Genomic DNA, 19884 nt, shown 5'->3' on the forward strand with positions numbered 1-19884 from the left:
AACACTCCACACTTTCACTGTGTGTGAAATTTCTATCTTCTGTTTAGAAATGATGAAAAAAGCTAGTAGAGAAACGAATTTAGTTTAATAAGAAGTAATCAACTTATATATAGCTTTTGGTTGACTTATTTCAATGCAGTCTTGGGTACCAACATGGCAACCATACAACTTTGATCTCTTTTTCAATGTAAAAATAGAAATTAAAGAAATGTATTACATTACATAAATATCTACTATGCTACCTAAAATATATTCATAATTCAATGACCACCCAATCTGGCCTGCGATAAGTGCACTTAAAAATATTACAATATCTGGTATCAACCACATACTTTGGGTATGAACCTTAACACTAATTAGATCTAAACGTTTTTCCACCAAAGGCCCTTTAGCTAAGTTTCTCTCCCATGCTAATCAAAAAACTAGAAACACTGAAGTTTTGCTTATCCTGGATTAGTGGGTATAGGTTTAAGGATAAATTCAGCAGTTTTTTGTACATAATAGTGCCAAAAATTAATTAGAAAGGTGCTGCTGGTGATCCCTGCCTACAGGAAGATTCCTGTAACATCGGTAAGGGAGAACAAGACTGCACAGACCTGCCCTGCTTGTACCACTGGAGAACTTGTCCTTCAGTTTTCCTTGTTGATAGCACCTAGCTACAAGGGAAGGAGCGCTGGCACCTGTTCTGTGATTTCTGCCATTACCATGTATACCATAAAATGCTGAATCACCTCCACTTTCTCCCCTACTGATCTCCTTTGAAGTTTTCTATTCCTCTATTACTTAACCATTTGCTTCCTTTTCCCTGTTTCCATCCTGTACTTTTACTTCACCATCCCCCGGCTTCTCTCCTCTTGTCAAATGATCATGTGGGGCCTTGTTCCAGCCAGCACAGTCTGGCTGGAACAAGGCCCCACATGATCATATGACAAGAGCAGTGGGTTCACTGGCTAGAAGGAAACCCACACCCTGGCCTCCTGTGTGGCAAGATGTAGACCAATGGTATGTGAGCCTAACTTCAATGGCCCCACACGATCAGAAGGCCCATTGAAGTTAGGCTCACATACCACTGTGAGCCTAACTTCAATGGCCCCACACGATCAGAAGGCCCATTGAAGTTAGGATCACAGTGGTATGTGAGCCTAACTTCAATGGCCCCACACGATCAGAAGGCCCATTGAAGTTAGGCTCACAGTGGTATGTGAGCCTAACTTCAATGGCCCCACACGATCAGAAGGCCCATTGAAGTTAGGCTCACATACCACTGTGAGCCTAACTTCAATGGCCCCACACGATCAGAAGGCCCATTGAAGTTAGGCTCACAGTGGTATGTGAGCCTAACTTCAATGGCCCCACACGATCAGAAGGCCCATTGAAGTTAGGCTCACATACCACTGTGAGCCTAACTTCAATGGCCCCACACGATCAGAAGGCCCATTGAAGTTAGGCTCACAGTGGTATGTGAGCCTAACTTCAATGGCCCCACACGATCAGAAGGCCCATTGAAGTTAGGCTCACAGTGGTATGTGAGCCTAACTTCAATGGCCCCACACGATCAGAAGGCCCATTGAAGTTAGGCTCACAGTGGTATGTGAGCCTAACTTCAATGGCCCCACACGATCAGAAGGCCCATTGAAGTTAGGCTCACAGTGGTATGTGAGCCTAACTTCAATGGCCCCACACGATCAGAAGGCCCATTGAAGTTAGGCTCACATACCACTGTGAGCCTAACTTCAATGGCCCCACACGATCAGAAGGCCCATTGAAGTTAGGCTCACAGTGGTATGTGAGCCTAACTTCAATGGCCCCACATGATCAGAAGGCCCATTGAAGTTAGGCTCACAGTGGTATGTGAGCCTAACTTCAATGGCCCCACACGATCAGAAGGCCCATTGAAGTTAGGCTCACAGTGGTATGTGAGCCTAACTTCAATGGCCCCACACGATCAGAAGGCCCATTGAAGTTAGGCTCACAGTGGTATGTGAGCCTAACTTCAATGGGCTCACATACCACTGGTCACTGACAGATGCTATTCTCAGGTGAATTATAGAGAAGGCCTCATTAATTAATTCCCTACACCGAACAGTACTACACGACTGCTGTTCCCTTCTCCGATAAGTGGCACAGAGCCATCTCCTTCTAAATGGCAGATAGATAATGCTTCTTCCAAGAGGGGCTGGCATCTCAAGCAATGGACCCTATATAACCCACAACTGCCAGGGTCATCCGACCACCCTTTAGGATCCACTCGAGATATGTGAAAATTCGAATTAGCTGTTCAAAAATGGTGTTAGTCAGTTAGACAATTACACTTACCAGCTCCCATATTATGGAAAAATCAGCTACTAAAGAAATAACCTCCAAAAGAAAGATGACCACATTTGCTTCTTTCAGTGTATACTTTCTGATTCTCCAGAACAGAGAGAGATGTTTTAGGAGATTAGCTTGCAAATTATAAAAATCATTGGCTTCTATTACTACTTATCACTTCTATGATGCTAGTCGATGTATGCAGTGCTGTACAAACACACACAAGATAGAGACCCTGCTCAGTAGAGTTTACAGTCTAATCAAAGCAAACATACAGGGGCTAGCCAACAGTATTTGAAGCTTTGATTCAGCAGCTTTGCAACAGTACTAACTAGATTGCTTTCTCTTGGTCTAGGTCTCGTCTAAGAGTAGGCGTATACAGTTTTTCAAAATTGGTATAAAGTCTGTGGGTATAAAGTACCCGCGGAGACTGTACCACAAAAGTATCACACTGACTTAAAATATCAACTGAATCAGTGAAATAAACATGGTTAGAAAATTAGTATTTATTAGATCACATTTTTGCTTGCTCAAAGTGAGTTACAAAAAAGATTAAAGGACAGGACAATCATGACAACTTAACAGAGATAAGCAAATTAGTTTAAAATACTTAAACCATAAAACATCCTAAAACAGAGGGCTCTCATCAGAAATAAGATTCTAGGCAAAAATAATATAAAAAAAGATAGAACTGATTAGCTCAACAGAATTGTCTGTAAGCCATTAGAATATTTGTCAGCTCTCAGCTGGTTCTGGAAAAGCCTTCTGAAAAACTAATCTGAACCCCAAGCGCTCCCTGAAGGTCCCCAACCCTTGCTGAAAAACTAAAAACCAGGCAATGGCACAAACAGTACACAGACAGGTGCTGCCTGTCTCCTTTCACAGCAGCTTGTCAGCCTTGTGTTTTTTTTTACCTCAGATATAAAGCTGACATCCTTCTATGGCAGCAACAGTTGAAAAGAATGAACATAAAGAACAATTGTTATATGCATAGTTTGTAGCTAAAGCTGGGAAATATTTTGAAAACAGTCACCAGCTAAAATTTGTAGGAGCCAGAGAATAACATTTTCCCCTTCTATGCTTTCTTCTTATTTTTTTCAGGTCTTTAATTTGCTGGTTTTCTCTCCTTTTCTTAGCTTCTTCTGCCACTCTCTTGCTGCTCCAGTTCTCTGTGCATCTTGGAGGCAGGGGAAGCCCTGGGCTGTTGTGTCAGCTCCTTCACGAGTCCCAGTAGTCACTTGAGCTGCCAAGGCACCTCCTCAAGTTGGGGCAGCACTGGGCACCAGGCACTAAATTTTAGTTGTCCGGGCACCTAGGTGACCAATATTTTTCCAGCAGCTTCACAAGGTTTTAGGTATAATTTTTCCATTTAGTAGCATACTCAAATTATTATTTTTTTTTTTTTGCCAAAATTAAACTACCATTTTATAAGTGCAATAGTACCCTACAGTCTGTTCAGTGGTAAATTTCTGATGTCTCAAGCATTGACACCCACCCATGGCATGCAAATATATCCTTATAAATTTATAAGACTATGTCACTTCATGTATTTTCCCTAAGAATTGCCACTGGAGAACAATTTTTTGTCCTCCCCATATTCCAAATCTTAAAAAATTCTGTGCCATTCCACTTTGTGCATCTTTTGTTCATTCACAAGCTAGCATTATACAAATTAATTCATGTCACTAACCAAAAAACTTATAACTACTGAAAGTCCTTTGAAAACTGGAGATAATTTGGCCATCTACAGATGAAATCTGGTTTTGATCAGACTCTGAGACTCAATCTTTCACAAGAGAAGAAAAATCTTGGCTCGACACCCACAAAATTAAGTCCATATTTGCTGCCACAAAACTGATGAAAGCTTTCCTGATCAGGGAGCCAAACCTTTATTCTTTCTGGTGCCCACCCACGCTCATCCCCACTTTTTCAGCTCACTGCAGAATGAGAGAACCCCTGTACCTACCATGGGTGGAGACGTGCGCTCAGCTTTGCTGTTTGAGGTGCTTTGAATGTGGAACAGAACAATAGATTCAGCCTGTCCCTTTATCACAGCTTCAGCAGCTCTGCAGAGAGAGGAAGAAATATCAGATACATACCCTGGAGCTTCACTTTTTGATCTTGGTTTCCAACTTTTGTCTCAATAGCACTAGCTTAAAGGAAGGATGCAGATACTCAATTCTTTGGCCCTTTACCTTAAGCAGCATAATGACTTTTCTGTTAGTGAATCCCTACTAAAATGAACATCCTTCAGTTTTTGCAACATCTACTAAAGACATTGAGAAGATGGAGGTGATACAATGAGGGCCACCAAAATGATACATGGTCTGCACTATAAGCCATACACAGACAAAAAGGGAGGAAAGGGAAGATATGATCCAAGCATTCAAATATCCAGCATGCTTCAATGAAGTACCAGAATATAACTTTATTCAAAGAACAAGAAGCTTTGGCCAGCCCAGTATGCAAAGGCCCTGGGCTCAAATCCCAGTTCCATTCCATGGGTCGGCAAAAGACATTGAGATGGCAGTGTTCACAGTGCCTAAGGAGGAGTACCAGCAGCTGAATTTAGGGCCTAAGATTGCAAGATTTCATAAGGAGTCCTGGTACCTAGCACCCAGCCACAAACTGTCATTTCAATAACTGGGATATATGAATTTAAAGGGAGATATAAAACTAGAAGAATAATTTCTAAGTAAATGAAGTCTTCCAGTTCTAGTTCTGAGTGAGATGGAAGCTCAAGGGAGCAAGGGGAAACTGCCAGGCTTACGAGAGAAAGAATGAAATTCAAGAACAAGGAGTCAATCATATAAAGCTGATAGGAGGGAAGCCCAAGAGAAATATGAGAAAATCCTTTTTCACCGAGATAGTGATGGACACCTGGAAAACCTTTCCAGCAAAAGTGGTAGAAATCAAAACTGTGACAGAAAGCAGAGCTACTTACCTGTAACAAGTTTTCTCCAAGAACATTAGAGGAACTAATCTGGGAACTCATTTCGAAGGGGACACAATAGTTAAATGCTTTCTTGGATCCTCAACTGGTAGAAACACAAACCAAGTACTTAATGCAATTATAGAAGAAGGTAAGGACTCCAATATCAATGTTATCATCTGTCTAGGGACCAATGACCTTGCTAAAAACAGCCACCAAGCAGTACAGAATAATTTCCAGAATCTGGGGAAGATTAGACATATGAATTTCTGAATTACCACCTGTTCATGGAAGGGGAAAGGAAAGAATAAGCCAGACAGAAAATTTCAATACATGGCTCAAAACATGGTGCAAAGAAAGTGGATTTGGGGCCTATTATGGAACAATAAAAGACTATACTGTAAGGATGGCTTACATTTGTCATTGGCAGGAAAGAATATCTTAAGCCAGAAATTCCAGTCATGCAATATTAGTCACTTAAACTAGAGGATAAGGGTGTAGAAGGTGAACAACAAAATTGGAATGTAACCCCCAAGCAATACAAGAAGTAACAGAATAAATCAACAATATTCCATACTTAAAGGATCAGAAAAGATGACTAGAAGAGCAGCACACCAAGGGAGAAAAGTTGGAAAGCTATGACTACAAATGTTCGTAGTCTGGGCAATAAAATTCCAAACCTGCAGGCTGTAATGGAGGCGGACTTGGACATTGTTGCTATTACAGAAATATGGTTCACAGAGTCTCATGAATGGGATACAACCATCTCAGCTTTTAACTTGTTAAGGAAAGACAGAGAGGGCAAAAAAGGGGGAAGATTAGCTCTTTATGTCAAGAACAATATTCAAGCAATTGAAATGCAAGGGACATGGGATAATGAAGAAGCATTATGGGTTGTCTTAGAAAAAGAAGATGGAGCTTCCATTTACACTGGTGTGATTTACAGGCCTCCGACTCAAACAGAAGGACTGGACAGAGATCTGGTGAAAGACATCCAAATAGGAGGGAAAGAATAGAGAAGTGATGCTTGTTGGAGATTTTAATCTACCGAATGTGGTTTAGAGTACTCCTACTGTTGAACCTGCAAGAAGAGAGATAGTGGATGCTCTTCAAGGAGCTCTGCTCCAACAAATGGTATTGGAATCCATGAGGGAAGGACCTAGTGCTCACAAATAGGGATAGTGTCTCTAATATTTTGGTAGGGGCTCACCTAAGTACAAGTGATCATCAGATTGTATGGTTCAATACTGCAGTCAAGAAAGAGAAGTCACAAGAAGATCCAGGCTCTGAACTTCAAAAATAAAGACTTTGTCCAAATGGGGACGTACCTGGAGGATGAACCAGAAGATTGGGAGGAAATGGGTGAAGTGGAACAACAGTGTGCCAAATTAAAAGGGCAACAAATCTATATGTTCAAAATATAAGCAAAAGTAAAAGGAGAAAGAAACCAATCTGGTTCTCAAAGGATTTGGCTGAAAAAATAAAAGGTAAAAGAACAGCATTTGAAAAGTACAAAGGATCCCAAACAGAGGAGCACAGGGAAAAATACCTGGTGAAGCTGAAGGAGAAGAAAGAAATCAGGAAATCAAAAGGTCAAGTGGAAGAAAGGACTACCAAAGACGTAAAGAGAGGTGACAAAACATTGTTCAAATATATAAGAGAAAGGAAGAAGGCCCAAAGTGGTTTAGTGAAATTGAAAGGTGACAGAGCAATGTGTAGAGAAAGACAAAGAAATAGCAGAAATATTAAACAAATACTTCAGTTTGGTGTTCACTAAAGATGACCCTGGAGAATGATTGTTGCTGGTTGACAAGACCATGGATGGGAGTAGGGTTGATGCAACCCCGTTTATAGAAAAGAATATATGGGAGGAGTTAGGAAAACTGAACATGGACAAGGCCATGGGGCTGGATGAGATACATCCCAGGAAACTAAAGGAGCTCAGAAATGTGCTAGCAGATCTGCTGAAAGACCTGTTCAATAGATCCCTGGAAAGGGGAGTGGTGCCGTAGGACTGAAGCATGGTTGTGGTTCCGCTTCACAAGAGTGGTAGCAGAGAGGAAGCTGGAAACCATAGGTCGGGTCAGCTTCACCTTGATGATGGGAAAATTGATGAAGGCTCTGTTGAAGGAAAGAATAGTGAACTATCACTAATCCGGTGGGTTGCTGGTCTGTAGGCAGCATGAATTCACCAGGGGAAGATTCTGTCAGACAAATCTGACTACATCAAGAAAAAGCGTTAGATGTGATTTACTTGGATTTCAGCAAAGCTTTTGATGTGGTCCCACATAGGAGGCTCATGAATAAAATGAGAAGCTTGGGACTGGTATAGATTACAAACTGGTTGATTAACAGGAGACAGTAATGGTAAATGGATCCTACTCTGAGGAGAGAACAGTTTGAAGTGGAGTGCCTCAAGGATCTGTTTTGGGACAGACTCTGTTCAATATCTTCATGAGCGACATTGTAGAAGGGACAGAAGGTAAAGTTTGTCTTTTTTGCAGATGATACTAAGATCTGCAATAGTGGATATGCCTGAAGGAGTAGAGAAAATGAAAAGTGATTTAAGAAATCTTGAACAGTGTCAGATATAGCAGCTGGGATTCAATGCCAGGACGTTCGGAGTCCATGCATCTTGGATGTTGCAATCCGAAAACTGTATGCGATTTGGGGGGGGGGGGGGGGGGGGAGAAGAGAGGCTGATATGCACAGACCAAGAGAGGGACTTTGGGGTAATAGTGTCTGGTGATCTGAAGTTAGCAAAGTAATGTGATAAGGCAATAGCTAAAGCCAGAAGGCTGCTGGGATGCAACAAGTAAAAATAAAAGAGGTGATAAAACCCTTGTACAAAGTCTTGGAGGAGAAGTCCATTACCTGCTATTAAGTTCACGTAGAGAATAGCCACTGCCATTAGCAATGGTTACATGGAATAGACTTAGTTTTTGGGTACTTGCCAGGTTCTTATGGCCTGGATTGGCCACTGTTGGAAACAGGATGCTGGGCTTGATGGACCCTTAGTCTGACCCAGTATAGCATTTTCTTATGTTTCTTTGGTAAGGTCTCACCTGGAGTACGGTATTCAGTACTGGAGACCAAATCTCAAAAGAGAAGGAGACAGGATGGAAACTGTCCACAGAAAGGTGACCAAAATGGTGTGGGGTCTGTATCAGAAGACTTATGAGGAGAGGCTGAAGGATCTAAATATATATACCTTGGTGTAGGGGAGATATGATACAGACCTACAGATACCTAAAAGGTATTGATGCCTTAACTTCAAGCTTTTTCTGTTGGAAAGAAAACAATAAAACTAGAAGTAACAAAATGAAACTCCAGGCGGGGCGACTCAGAACCAACATCACAAAATATTTCTTCACGGAAAGGGTGGGGATGCCTGGAATGCCCTCCCAGAAGAGGTGCTAAGGATGAAAACGGTAAATTACATCAAAAGGGCATGGGATAGACAATGTGGATCCCTAAATACTAGATGCTGAAAGTGAAAAAAGAAAGCAAGGGAGTAATCTGCACAGAGCAGCTATTACTACTCCCTTACTAGAAGGCACGGGGCTTAGCTGCATTGAGCCGCAGTTACTATCCTGAGCAACTTGCTGGGCAGACTGGATGGACCATTTGGTCTTTATCTGCCATCTTTACTATGTTACACAGTGGTCCTCTTCAATCTATAGTTTTCTCTTAAACTTAAGAGGAACCAAATCTGAGGGGAGGTTTTGCAAGGACTGCCATCCTGCTGTCCTCAGAAAACACCTGTTATAGGTAAGCAGCTCTACTTTCTCAAAAAGCAAGCAGGATGGCAGTCCTCAACACAAAAACAGGCAAAATTGTTTTGATGGCAACAAGCAGTTCTATTATATATATATTTTATATATTTGTTTATAGGGGTAGCCTGGAATCAAAATAACAAGCCCCTATGAGAGATGGAGTTGGGGTTCTACACATCAAAAACACTCCTCAGGAAAGACTGGTCAAACAATAGTGCAATATGACTGTGTGGCTAGAACTCCATAGTGCAGCACTGCAGATCTCCTTCCTGGAAGCCAGTCTTAGGTGGGCCACTAACACTGCCATGGCCCAGACATTGTGAACTTTGACATAACTCACCAAAAACAGGAGATTCATTCTGCTAGCCAATTTGATAGACTGTGTTTGGCAATAGCAATTCCGGATTTGTTTGTGTCAAAAGAAACAAATGCTGGGTGGAATTTATAAGGACTTCAGTTCACAAAAGGCAAAGTTCTCTTGCAGTCAAAATTGTGCAGCATTTGTTCATCTTTGTGGACATCTGGATTGGGAAAAAATGTTGGAAGGGCAATTGACTTGTTAAGGTGCAAGTCCAATACTACTTTAGGCAGGATCGAAGAATGCATGTGCAGAAGCACTTTACTGTAAAAAAAAAAAAAAAAAATTAGTATACGATGGATAAGTCACTAAGGCTCACTGTCTCTGTGGGGCAAAGTGATTGCCCCCCAAAACATGATCTTCCAAATCAGGTATTTCAGCTTGTAGAAGTCTATATGCACAAACGGAGTTTTCATCAGCTGGGTCAATACCACACTGAAATTCCATGACAGAGCAAGAGTCTTGATGGGAGGCTTCAAGGGAAGTAAGCCCCGCATGAAACAAACAACTAAAGGCCGTGTAGAGATGGGTCTACCTTCCACATGGTGGTGGTAAGTGCCATGAATTATGAGTTGGTCTTAAGACCTAACTGAAAGATGAAGGCAGCAATCAAGCAGGCTGTCTGCCAGACGGAAGAAAATATCTAGAGCTTTTCCCTCACACCAAAAAGGCAAACTACCTCCACTTTGAGCCATAGGATTTCCTTGTGGAATCCTTCCTGGAAGCCAGAACACAAGAAATCCTCTAAAAGATTCAAAGACTCTAGAACTGTCCCCTCAACATGCAGGCTGTGGGGGCCAATGCTGGGATGGCACAACAGCCCCCAATCTTGAGTGATGAGAGCTGGGGAATTCCCCAGCCTGATTGGACATCAGGAGTAGAAACGAAATCGGTCTCAATCCAAACAGGTGCTATGAGAATCACAGTGTCAGAGTCTGATCAGGGCATAAGCACAACAGGCACAGTTCACAAACAGCTTTAAAGAAACATCAAGCATAACATGAGTTCCTTTCTTACAATATGCAGGAGAAAGGAAAGTATTCAAGAGTGCTTCTTTATCAAGCAAGCAAGGAGTGAGATCCAACACAGCTCAAACCGATTCAGAGCAGCCCTTCCAGATCCATTCCAGTGAATAAAGAGTTTGTTGTGCTGGCAGACTCTACCGGCTAGGGGTTTAAACAGGTATGCTATAAAGGGTGGGTCTCCTTTTGGGCCAATGAAACTTTTCTGGGTCTCTCACCCCCTAATACCTGGAGGATAGAAATACTGCTTCTCCAGCTCTCCCAGCCTGCAGCTTCCACAATCAGCAGTTCAAGACCTGCTGGTTCTGGTCTCTCAGGTTTCAACATCTTTGCGAAGAGAGTAACTGGATAATACACGTACAGTAGACCCAGGCCCCAATTTACAGCAAAAGAAGTCTAACATTAGATTGCCTTGAGTCCTCTTTCTGAAGCAGAAGAGCTGGACCTTTTTGTTCACAGGAGATTCAAACAGATCTAGAATATCTGGTTTGCCCCTCCATGCAGAGACCATTCATAGGGTTCCAGGATCAGATATAGCTTGTCTGCTAGGACAGTTTCCTTGCCTGCCAGATATATGGCTCTGATAACCATCCCCTGAGAGATGGCCCAATCCAAAACCTGGACAGTGTAACATGGGAGGTATGACCCTGTTCGTTAAAGTAGATCACCACCAAATGATTGTCCATTTGGACAAAGGTAATTTTATTAGCTAACTAATCTCTGAAAGCATTCAAACTGCCCTTAGCTCTAGGAAGTTTATTTAATGAAGCTTCCCCTGAGTTGACCCAAGGCCCTGTGTGCACAGCCCTTCTTACCATCACAGGCTGAACACATCCATAGTTAGAACAATTCATACTGGAGGAATTTGGAAGGGTATATCCCTGGCCAGAATGTAATGGATCAGCCACCAGAATAGGGAACCACCGCTTCCTCGACCTCATCTCTAAAGGGATTCTCTCCATTGCAAGCTACATTTATGAGCCTTTTCTAGACATCCAGTGGGACATCTTAAGCCCCTTTCCAGAAGCCAACACCCACTGTAGTGGGTGTTGGCATCTGGAAAGGCATCTCAAAAACAAAGGTCAACTAGACCATGCATGTGTTTTCCACACCACTGCCCTTGTTTCATCAGAGCTTCAAAGTCGTCATGCTGCTTCTTTCACTTTCTTCAGAATTTCAAGCATATATTGGCTCATGAAAAGCCAACAGCATGCTATGAGGGCATGTAGCATAGCTCCCTGAAAAGCCTTCCTCCCAAGGGAATCCAGGATATAAGAATCCTGTCCTGATTCTAGATCTCTTGGCTTTCTTGAGAAAGGATTCAATTGGTAAGGCAGCTGTTGCTTCTTGAATCCTAGAGCCTTCTGGACACAATATATCTCACCTGCCTTCTTGTTCACTGGAGCTAAGGGAGGGAGAACACATTCCCACATTCTCATCTGTACCTCCAGAAGGATTTCATGGCCTGGGACTGCCATGAATTGCAGAATGTCCAGCATCTCTGCTCTGGACTCCTTTATTTATCTAAAAGTATTTATTAATTGCACATTCCAAAACTAAAAGTAATTTACAAAAAGCATACATAATACACAATCAACGATCGCTAACAAAAGGCTACCAAACATTTCAAAAGACATTCTGCTTGTGACTTGAGGCCCCATATCTGAAGATGCTGGCATGCAGTGTCTTAGGAATTAAAATGGCTATGAACCAAACAACCCTTTGCCTGTTAAGGATCTTGATTGCATGCCCCAAATCCTGAACTGCTCAGGCATAGAGTTTCACAATGAAGGCAACTGAGAATTGCGTTCTCTTCACTACACTCAGATGAGCTATGTATCTTGCTACCTGGTACCACCAAGAGTCCCTTCTGCAAAATAAATGGAATGACATCCGCCGTTCTTTGGATAAAACTGGCAAAGAAGAACGCCTCTGGAAGAGAATTTTTTCTTTTGTGCAGAGGGCTGGGGGCAGTGTGATGGAAGGCTTTTTAACCCCTCTAGATCAGAGGAGTTTTCATATTCATAGCCATACTGCCAGGAATATTACGAGCCAGACTGGTAGGTCAGGGGTGTGGATCTGGATCTCATCCAGAGAGAGGAGCACTTCTCTGTTAGGCTCTAGACCCTGACTAGCTCTTATGTCTCAGGAACGTTTCCTCCCCTGATGAGCTGGAAATCACCAATGATGTGGTGGTACCCCATGTCAGTTCCCCTTCTGGAAATAGTATCAATGCTGTTCTGCTGGGCACCAGTAAGGATTCCAGAATCAGCTGGATATCTGTCTGCAAGGACACCAATGTTCTTGATGCTGGAGCACAGATGCTCTGCCCCCAAAATGTCCCCTCTCCCAGCATTGTGCATTGATGGAGACCAATGCCGATGCTTCTTCGCCTTCCCCTGATGTGTGCATCATTAGGGCTCTGTGATGCTGGAACCGAAGAGGCTGATTAGGGGGATTCATTAGCGCCTATTCAACCCACTTGAAATTCACTTCCTATAACAAACAGCTTGATTCTTCATCCAAAGTATTTGAATTAGAGGCGGACTATTTAAATTATGGGTCTTAAGACAATTGAGCAGGAAGTAACTTGCACTTGCTATAACAAAAGGTGTGCACGCATACAATCTAGACATTTTTGTTATTTACTTTTAGAATATTAATTGTTCTTTCACAATGAAAGTGTATATATTGTGTAGATCAGTGAAACTAACTCCTACTTTGGTGTGAAGACTTTTACATGGGACAGTATTTGCTAATTCTGAAAGAAAACCAAATACTAAACCAAGCAAATGCACAACTGCAAATGTTTCCATCCTATTCAACACAGCAATCTGTATTTTAACTCAAAATGAAAAGCTTATGTGCAGAGGAGCAAATTTGAAGTTACAGACAATATAAATTGTCAGCCCCACATTTTCTTTCTGCATCCTTCAGGAGTCAAAGTCTGTACCACTTACAAATCTACTGGTTAAGCAAAAACTCAACATATACTGACCCAAGACTGGCAGGACTGGTGCTGCTAGATCCAAAACATTTCTAAACGTAGAGAAGTGTGAAGCCAGAACTTCAGAGACACTGAATCAGGAAACTGCACAACCCCAGATTACAAATGCATAGAAAATCACTAACATTAGCCAGTGCAAGACTGCAACATGCTAAGTTTCAGCATCAGCCATAGAGAGCGGCTGGGCTAGCTTTATCAGGCAGTAGCATGAAAGCAATTGCAAAGGCATCAGATTTTCTGCCTTCAGTGTCTCTGGTCTGTCAGCTCTTTGCTACTGGTGAAGGCATGGAGTTAAGCAACATACTACAAGTGCAGAAAAGGGGAAGATTAACTAGTTACTTACTTATTGGCCATTTCAGTGGAAAAAACATAAACTACTTTGGATGAAGCCTTTTGTGCAGCTGCCGTGTCAGGCATCAGCATTGGCCCAAGAGAAGGCGTGGAAGACCGGGGTGCAGAGGCATTGGATGGAGTCATGGAGAGAGATGTATGCTGGGAATCCTGTGATAAAACGGTGTCCGCAGAGTTACAGTCTAGGTAGGAGCAAGAGAGAGGGAGGGGGGTGGTGGGGGCAATACATTAGTCTGTCTAAGTAGAATGCCCATGATAGGCAAAGGCTGTCCTCCAAACCCCACATGACACACATGCAAGGCCTAACTTTCACACATACTTGTAACAAAGGAAAACTCACACTCCTAAGGCAGCAAGCAAGCATTAGTGACAGAAGTGGGTCTCACAGCAAGCATACTGGTTGTGGGTGACAGGATACAGGGCATTGCAAAGCATTTTTACAATAAATATCCATATGTTAACATTATGCACTATACTCCCCATACCCAATACCTTTGATTTCAGAATCTGTGCTGGGTGTCCCCATGTCTCTTTGATCGAAGGAGTCCACAGAAACGCTCCGCTCCCTTTTGCCCTTGCCTTTCACCCCGTTCCCAGCGCCATTCTTCAGTCCCATACTGCTGGCAGGACCCGGCAGCACTTTAGGAGTGTGGTTGCCGCTCTTGGGCTCACAAGGAGAGGGTTGCGATTGGCTGGTAGAGCCTCCCTGCTTCCCTTGATTGGAGAATTTGGAGTCCAGCTGGGGATTACTGGATGGGGACATCACGGTGGGAGGTCGGACCATCACCTCCTGCTTAGATTTTGGACTGCTGAAAAACAGAGCAAAACACAAATTGACTGGTCCATGCTTACTATATAATCCAAAGACTCCTTAGTGGAACTACTCTGACAGATGGTCAAGAAAATGCTCCATGGGGCCTGGTGCAGTGGCAAGTGATATGCACTGATACGTAGAGGAGTTAGGTTTTATTCTCCCTAAACCTGCAGGGGCTGGGAATTCCACAAGGGAGGGTTCACAGAGCCTTGAGAGAGAGTGTCTGCCATTGCTCACTGGCGACAACTCGCCGCCATGCTCAGCATCCACATTATTGGTAGTCTAGGGAGCTAATTTTTGGGTCCCTGGCTGCTGAGATAAAAGGGGAATATAAAGAAAACCAAAATCAAAACCAGGGGAAAAACCAGGATAGTTGTGAAGGCGGCTCAAGGTGTTAGATCCCAGCCCTGAGGGGGAAGTGAAAAGGAAAAAATTTAAAAAAAAAAAAAAAAAAATTGTGTGGTTACTCCACAACACACATCCTTTAGACGCATTAAGAGGCAGAGTTCCCAGAGATGTGTTTAGGTCAGAGAAATGGTGTACACACACACATTGCATTTTTAATTTTACACACATACTTTTCAGACAAAATTCTACCTGCACACAAAGCATAATTGTGCATAATTTCCCTTTGAAAACTGCCCTCTGTAATACTACTTCATAAACAAACTCCAAACTCCATAAGGGCCCAGCTTCTCCAATCAACTTTGTCTATAGAGTTCAGCAAAAACTTTCAGATTTGCTGTGTTTCTATCCTAAGTCATGAGCATACATGCAGCCACAATTTGTACACCCTGATCACCTTACCCCTCCCAAGAAGAAATGGCAGATGAAACATCATGATTCCCCAATTACAGATGGAAAAACAGCAGCAGAGAAAAAAAAATCACACAGCATGTCTAAATTATGTACACAAGAGTCAGCTCTGTTCTGTATTCATTATCCTTACAAGTACCCTCCAGTCATCAGCTCACTTGGGCATTCAGGAAAAATGTAGCAAATCCATAACTAGGTCTGAAATCCAGATGCTGCTTCCAGCATTCACTAGCAATCAGATACCCAGGGCCAACCTGATAAAGGTATCAACAAATCAGAGATCTCTGTCTCCTTGACATGCACGACTTTCTCCATCATGTTACTCTCATCACAGACATGGAAAAACAGCAATTACAGTTCCATCAGATGCTCCGCGTTGCATTTCCTCCCTTTGCAGTCGCCAGTATAAGTGGTTCAAAGGATGATCACTATATCTTGACAAGAGGAGTCACTGCTTAGCTTTGCTTTATAGGTTTCTCTTTCAAAACAGCAAGCACAAAGCTGTCTCTTGGCATTATAAAGCACTATAGAGTGCACAGAAGAGTGGCTGACACCCCCAACACAAAACTTTTTCTATACACACTCACTCTGCACAGGGGAAAATGGCAATCGGACATGGCAAAGAAGGTTAATTCCCAACATTCAACAGGGTCCATAATCAAGATTTTATCCATACTTATTTCAATTTCTTATTCACCGCTCCCCTAAGGCTCCAGGAACACGAATGTTGGGGTGGTATTAGGTTAGGGGAGAAGAGATAAAAGTATATGTAGAGATTTCTTTTTGAAGTCTCTGTGCATACTTTCACACAAGTACTTTGCGCCTGCTTTCATCCAGGTGCATGATATACAGGTTCAAAAACGTATTTGCGTCGCATGCACAAGCCATATTTTCAAAAGGGAAACCGTCCCTAATGTCTCCGCTGCCATGATCACAACCCCTTGTCTGCCAACACTCAAAGAGAAAGGGTACTGGTAGCAGAGGAACCATGGCCATACGGCACCCTCCAAAGCATGGGGTTGCCACCTTGGATTTCTTCTCTCCCCTCCAAGCACTGCCTTGGAGGCGCACTATTTAAAAACTTGTATCCCACTCTATCCACAGTTCTAGGTGGGTTACAGACTGAACATTCACAAATCATTTACATAAAAAACAAACATAAGAACATAAAATTAGACATAAAACAAAAACGTCTACAGTTATGGCACACATGCTCCTCTTTTGTTATTTTTCTGTTATCAAGCTGCTATTAGAGTCAATATGATTATATATTCTATCTGCATCTGCGGTAGTGAACAGCTTATAGATTGGAGGTAGGCACATCACTGATCAATAATTTTTGGATGCAAAGAGAAGACATTTGAAAAAAACTTCAGGATAGCCCATCCTCAAAACAAACCAACCATATACTCCTCACCAAACTCGCTGCAGAGCCAAACAAAAATCCCAATGTTACTGCAAGATCCCAGGGAGTTTCAAAATTTGCAGATTTGCGCATACAACCACTCCAACTATATACGCACAACTAATAGGAGCTAAGAATCCCACCATGGGACACATCCTCACACAGCAGTGCTCATTTGTACCCTGCTTCAACTCACTTGCCCAGACAGCACCAGAATCACCACTTGTAATAGCGCAGGTCATATACCCAAAGTGGCCTCTGCTAGACAACGATGGCCTTTTTAGGTCTGCACAAAAGAGTAAGATGCACAATTAGATAACTGGAGGGGAGTGGGGGTGTGCACAGGAAAGGAAAGCAGCAGAAACAAAATGTGCAATATCAGGTTTTAGAGATGTAAATTGTCAACTTTTATTTTTTTTTTACCTTTTGTATGCTGAATACCCATAAGCAACGTTTCCCCGTCTCTGATCCATGTTGTACTGACTATACAGTCTGCAGATCCAGGCACTGGCCCAATCACATGAGAACCCACTGCTGCTGTGGCCTCTGTCAACAGAGGCTTCTGTTTCTATGTACACTGAGATAACACCAAGATCTACTCAAAGTAAATAAACAGGTTGTCAAAGATCCTGGCACTGCCATTCCACAGGTGGGCAAAGGGCAACCAGCCACACAGCACCAAGGGAGCCTACTGCCATCCAACAGGTGAGCAAACAGCTATAGTCACAAAGTACAGAGTAGTGCCACAAGGCTGGTGGGAAAAGAACAAGTCGGTCAGTCACAGTATCCCTCTCCATGCCCCACCCTCAAAGAGCATGGTTATCTCACTGATGGGCAAACAGTCAGTCACATGCCTCACCCCAAGATGGCCATCATATTACGCGTAGGGAAAAAGCTGCCATAGACAGGCTTCCCTACAGCCTGGCCATCCTACAAGTGGGAAAAGGAAAAGGCAAATTCTGGTACACAACGTAGAAACCCAAAGGATCTTCTTCTCCAAAAACTCCAGTCGCCTAGTGATCTTAGTCCACCACCAAAAACAAACAAGAAGTTTCAAACACTACTAGTGGAGCCCACTTTCTGGAACAGGCACACATCTGGACATATATGAGCACCCCCTGGGACTTCCTACCATACTGAAAATTTAGTGTGGCTAGGACACCAAGCACAAAAGTTGGAAGGGGATCACACAGACATGGTTATCTCAAATATTCTCTTTTTTAGAATGCAGGATAAACACAGCAATTGTAACTAACTCCACCATCAGGAAACATTATAGCACACTTTTACTACCCACTGCAATCAAAGGGATGAAAAGTAATTCCATTTTAGTTACACAATAGGTAGACTGCGCTTGCTTCAGTTCAGTGAAATAAGGGACTTTGAAAGGAACGGCCTGTAAATTTGGTTTACAAAAATAAAAGAGCAGCTCATTCCCCTCCTTGTTTCTTTCCCTTCCCTGAGTATTTCTCTGCTTGTTCAGGCCTAGACTTTTCCTCCCCTTCTGCAGATTTCCCTATCATCTTCCTCGCTCTCAGGTCTACATGTATTTCTCTTCCTTACTCATCAGGGCAGGGCTGGTTTCTCTTTCCCGCACTGACACTACCTGCTATTCAATCCCTGCACCGGTGCAAGGCTGTGGCAGCTCCTCCCCACCACAAAACTGGCAGGTACTCCTACTCAGCAGCCTTCCCTTTTTGTTCTCCATATTCTCCCCTTTACTCCTCTGTGCACATCTCCCTTCTCCCTCTCCTTGGCCTCTCTCCCTACTCTCTATCTGGCTTCTTCTCTGTCCTCCTGCCACTTCAGTCAGGCCAGAACGTCCTTAAAAGCTGTGTTGCTGCACCAGGTGGTTTCATGCCTGACCACTATCAGCAGCAGCACTCAGTCAGCATGTAAGCACAGTTCTCTTCTTTACAGCAGGTTTCCTTTCCAAACAGGAAGCTTACAGGGAGGAGGTGCTACTCAGGGACTGTGGGTGTATACTGGCTGAGTACCACTACTGACAACTCCTGGGTTTGGGGGCTGTAATCTAGCTTCTAAATAAATAAATAAATGAAAAATCGCGTGGGAAGGCTGTGGATAGGGGGAGAAAAGTGGTAACTATTTAGAAAGCTTGCACCAGTCTTGGACAATGAACCTGCTGGGCCTCCCATTTGTGACTTCCTCTCCTGCCCACTAGGGATCCCGTCTACCACTGCATTAAAATCTCAGATATTCAAGAACTTTATCCCAGCACACTAAACAAAGAGTAGATGAAATAAAGCTGAGCAGAATATGCAGTTTGAAAGTTGCAATCTCATGGGCAAAAAAGTAAAACATCAGTCCTATAAAAGAAAGCTGCAACTTCTGTAACCTGTGCATTTCAAAACAGAGTATGGTAGCATTTGGCCTGTACCAGTCTGAAATTTTCCTAACTTATTTTTTGGGCATGTGCATCACTGCAAAAATATCTATTGTCAATAATTGTTTTGTTTCTCCGTCCACATGTTGCAGCAGCACAACCACTATACCAATTTGCTTGAAAATCAGTAAGGTGGTTTGTCCACTGAAAGTTTGGGGGGGGGGGGGGGGGGGGGGGGGGAGGGGGAGATCCCAAGTTTGCTTCAGATTGGTTCAGAATAGAGCATAGTTTGCAGTTCTGATGATCCCAACAATACACAATGTTGCTTTCCAAATTGTTAACTTGCATAGAAACAAAGGTCAACATAAAAAAATAAAAAATAAAATATATATATATGTTTTCCATAACATGTGGGTGACATCATCCGGTCATACTGAACAGACTTCTTTCCAAGCTGTAGAGCTTTGAACTCTACTGAGCATGTGAATAGGAATTCCTATGCAGGCACTGTCTTGCGAGTCTCCTCAGTCAGCAATAGAACTGAACCTAGCTATGTAATTGACTCTCCAGAGGGGTGAGCGGGTATTCTTTGGCTAATTCATCCTATCATCTATGGCCAACACCAATTAAGTGAAGCAAGCTTGCTTTTTCCGTCAATAAGCAGACTGAATTAGACATTACATGTGAGGAGTTCCAAACTGCAGCAGAGCATTTACTTAGCAATTTAGACTCCACCATGGAGCGTGAAC

General features: G+C 42.9%; 1 protein-coding gene across 8 annotated transcripts in view; it reads right to left on the reverse strand.

Annotated features, from left to right (window-relative positions):
* BCL9 (BCL9 transcription coactivator) overlaps nt 1-19884 on the reverse strand; it is a 214689-nt gene that overhangs the window by 50531 nt on the left and 144274 nt on the right. For 7 of the 8 annotated variants that reach the window (XM_029578284.1, XM_029578283.1, XM_029578286.1 and 4 more), the window contains 3 exons: nt 14249-14565; nt 13749-13938; nt 4277-4376 (listed from right to left, as the gene is read on the reverse strand). In XM_029578284.1, coding sequence (XP_029434144.1) covers nt 4277-4376; nt 13749-13938; nt 14249-14565 — 607 coding nt within the window. Of the gene's footprint in view, nt 1-4276; nt 4377-13748; nt 13939-14248; nt 14566-16987; nt 17078-19884 lie in introns of all 8 variants that reach the window. The other variant, XM_029578285.1, reaches the window with a different exon arrangement.

The sequence above is a fragment of the Rhinatrema bivittatum genome, chromosome 15 (genome assembly GCF_901001135.1).
Source record: "Rhinatrema bivittatum chromosome 15, aRhiBiv1.1, whole genome shotgun sequence".
Classification (NCBI taxonomy): Eukaryota; Metazoa; Chordata; class Amphibia; order Gymnophiona; family Rhinatrematidae; genus Rhinatrema; species Rhinatrema bivittatum.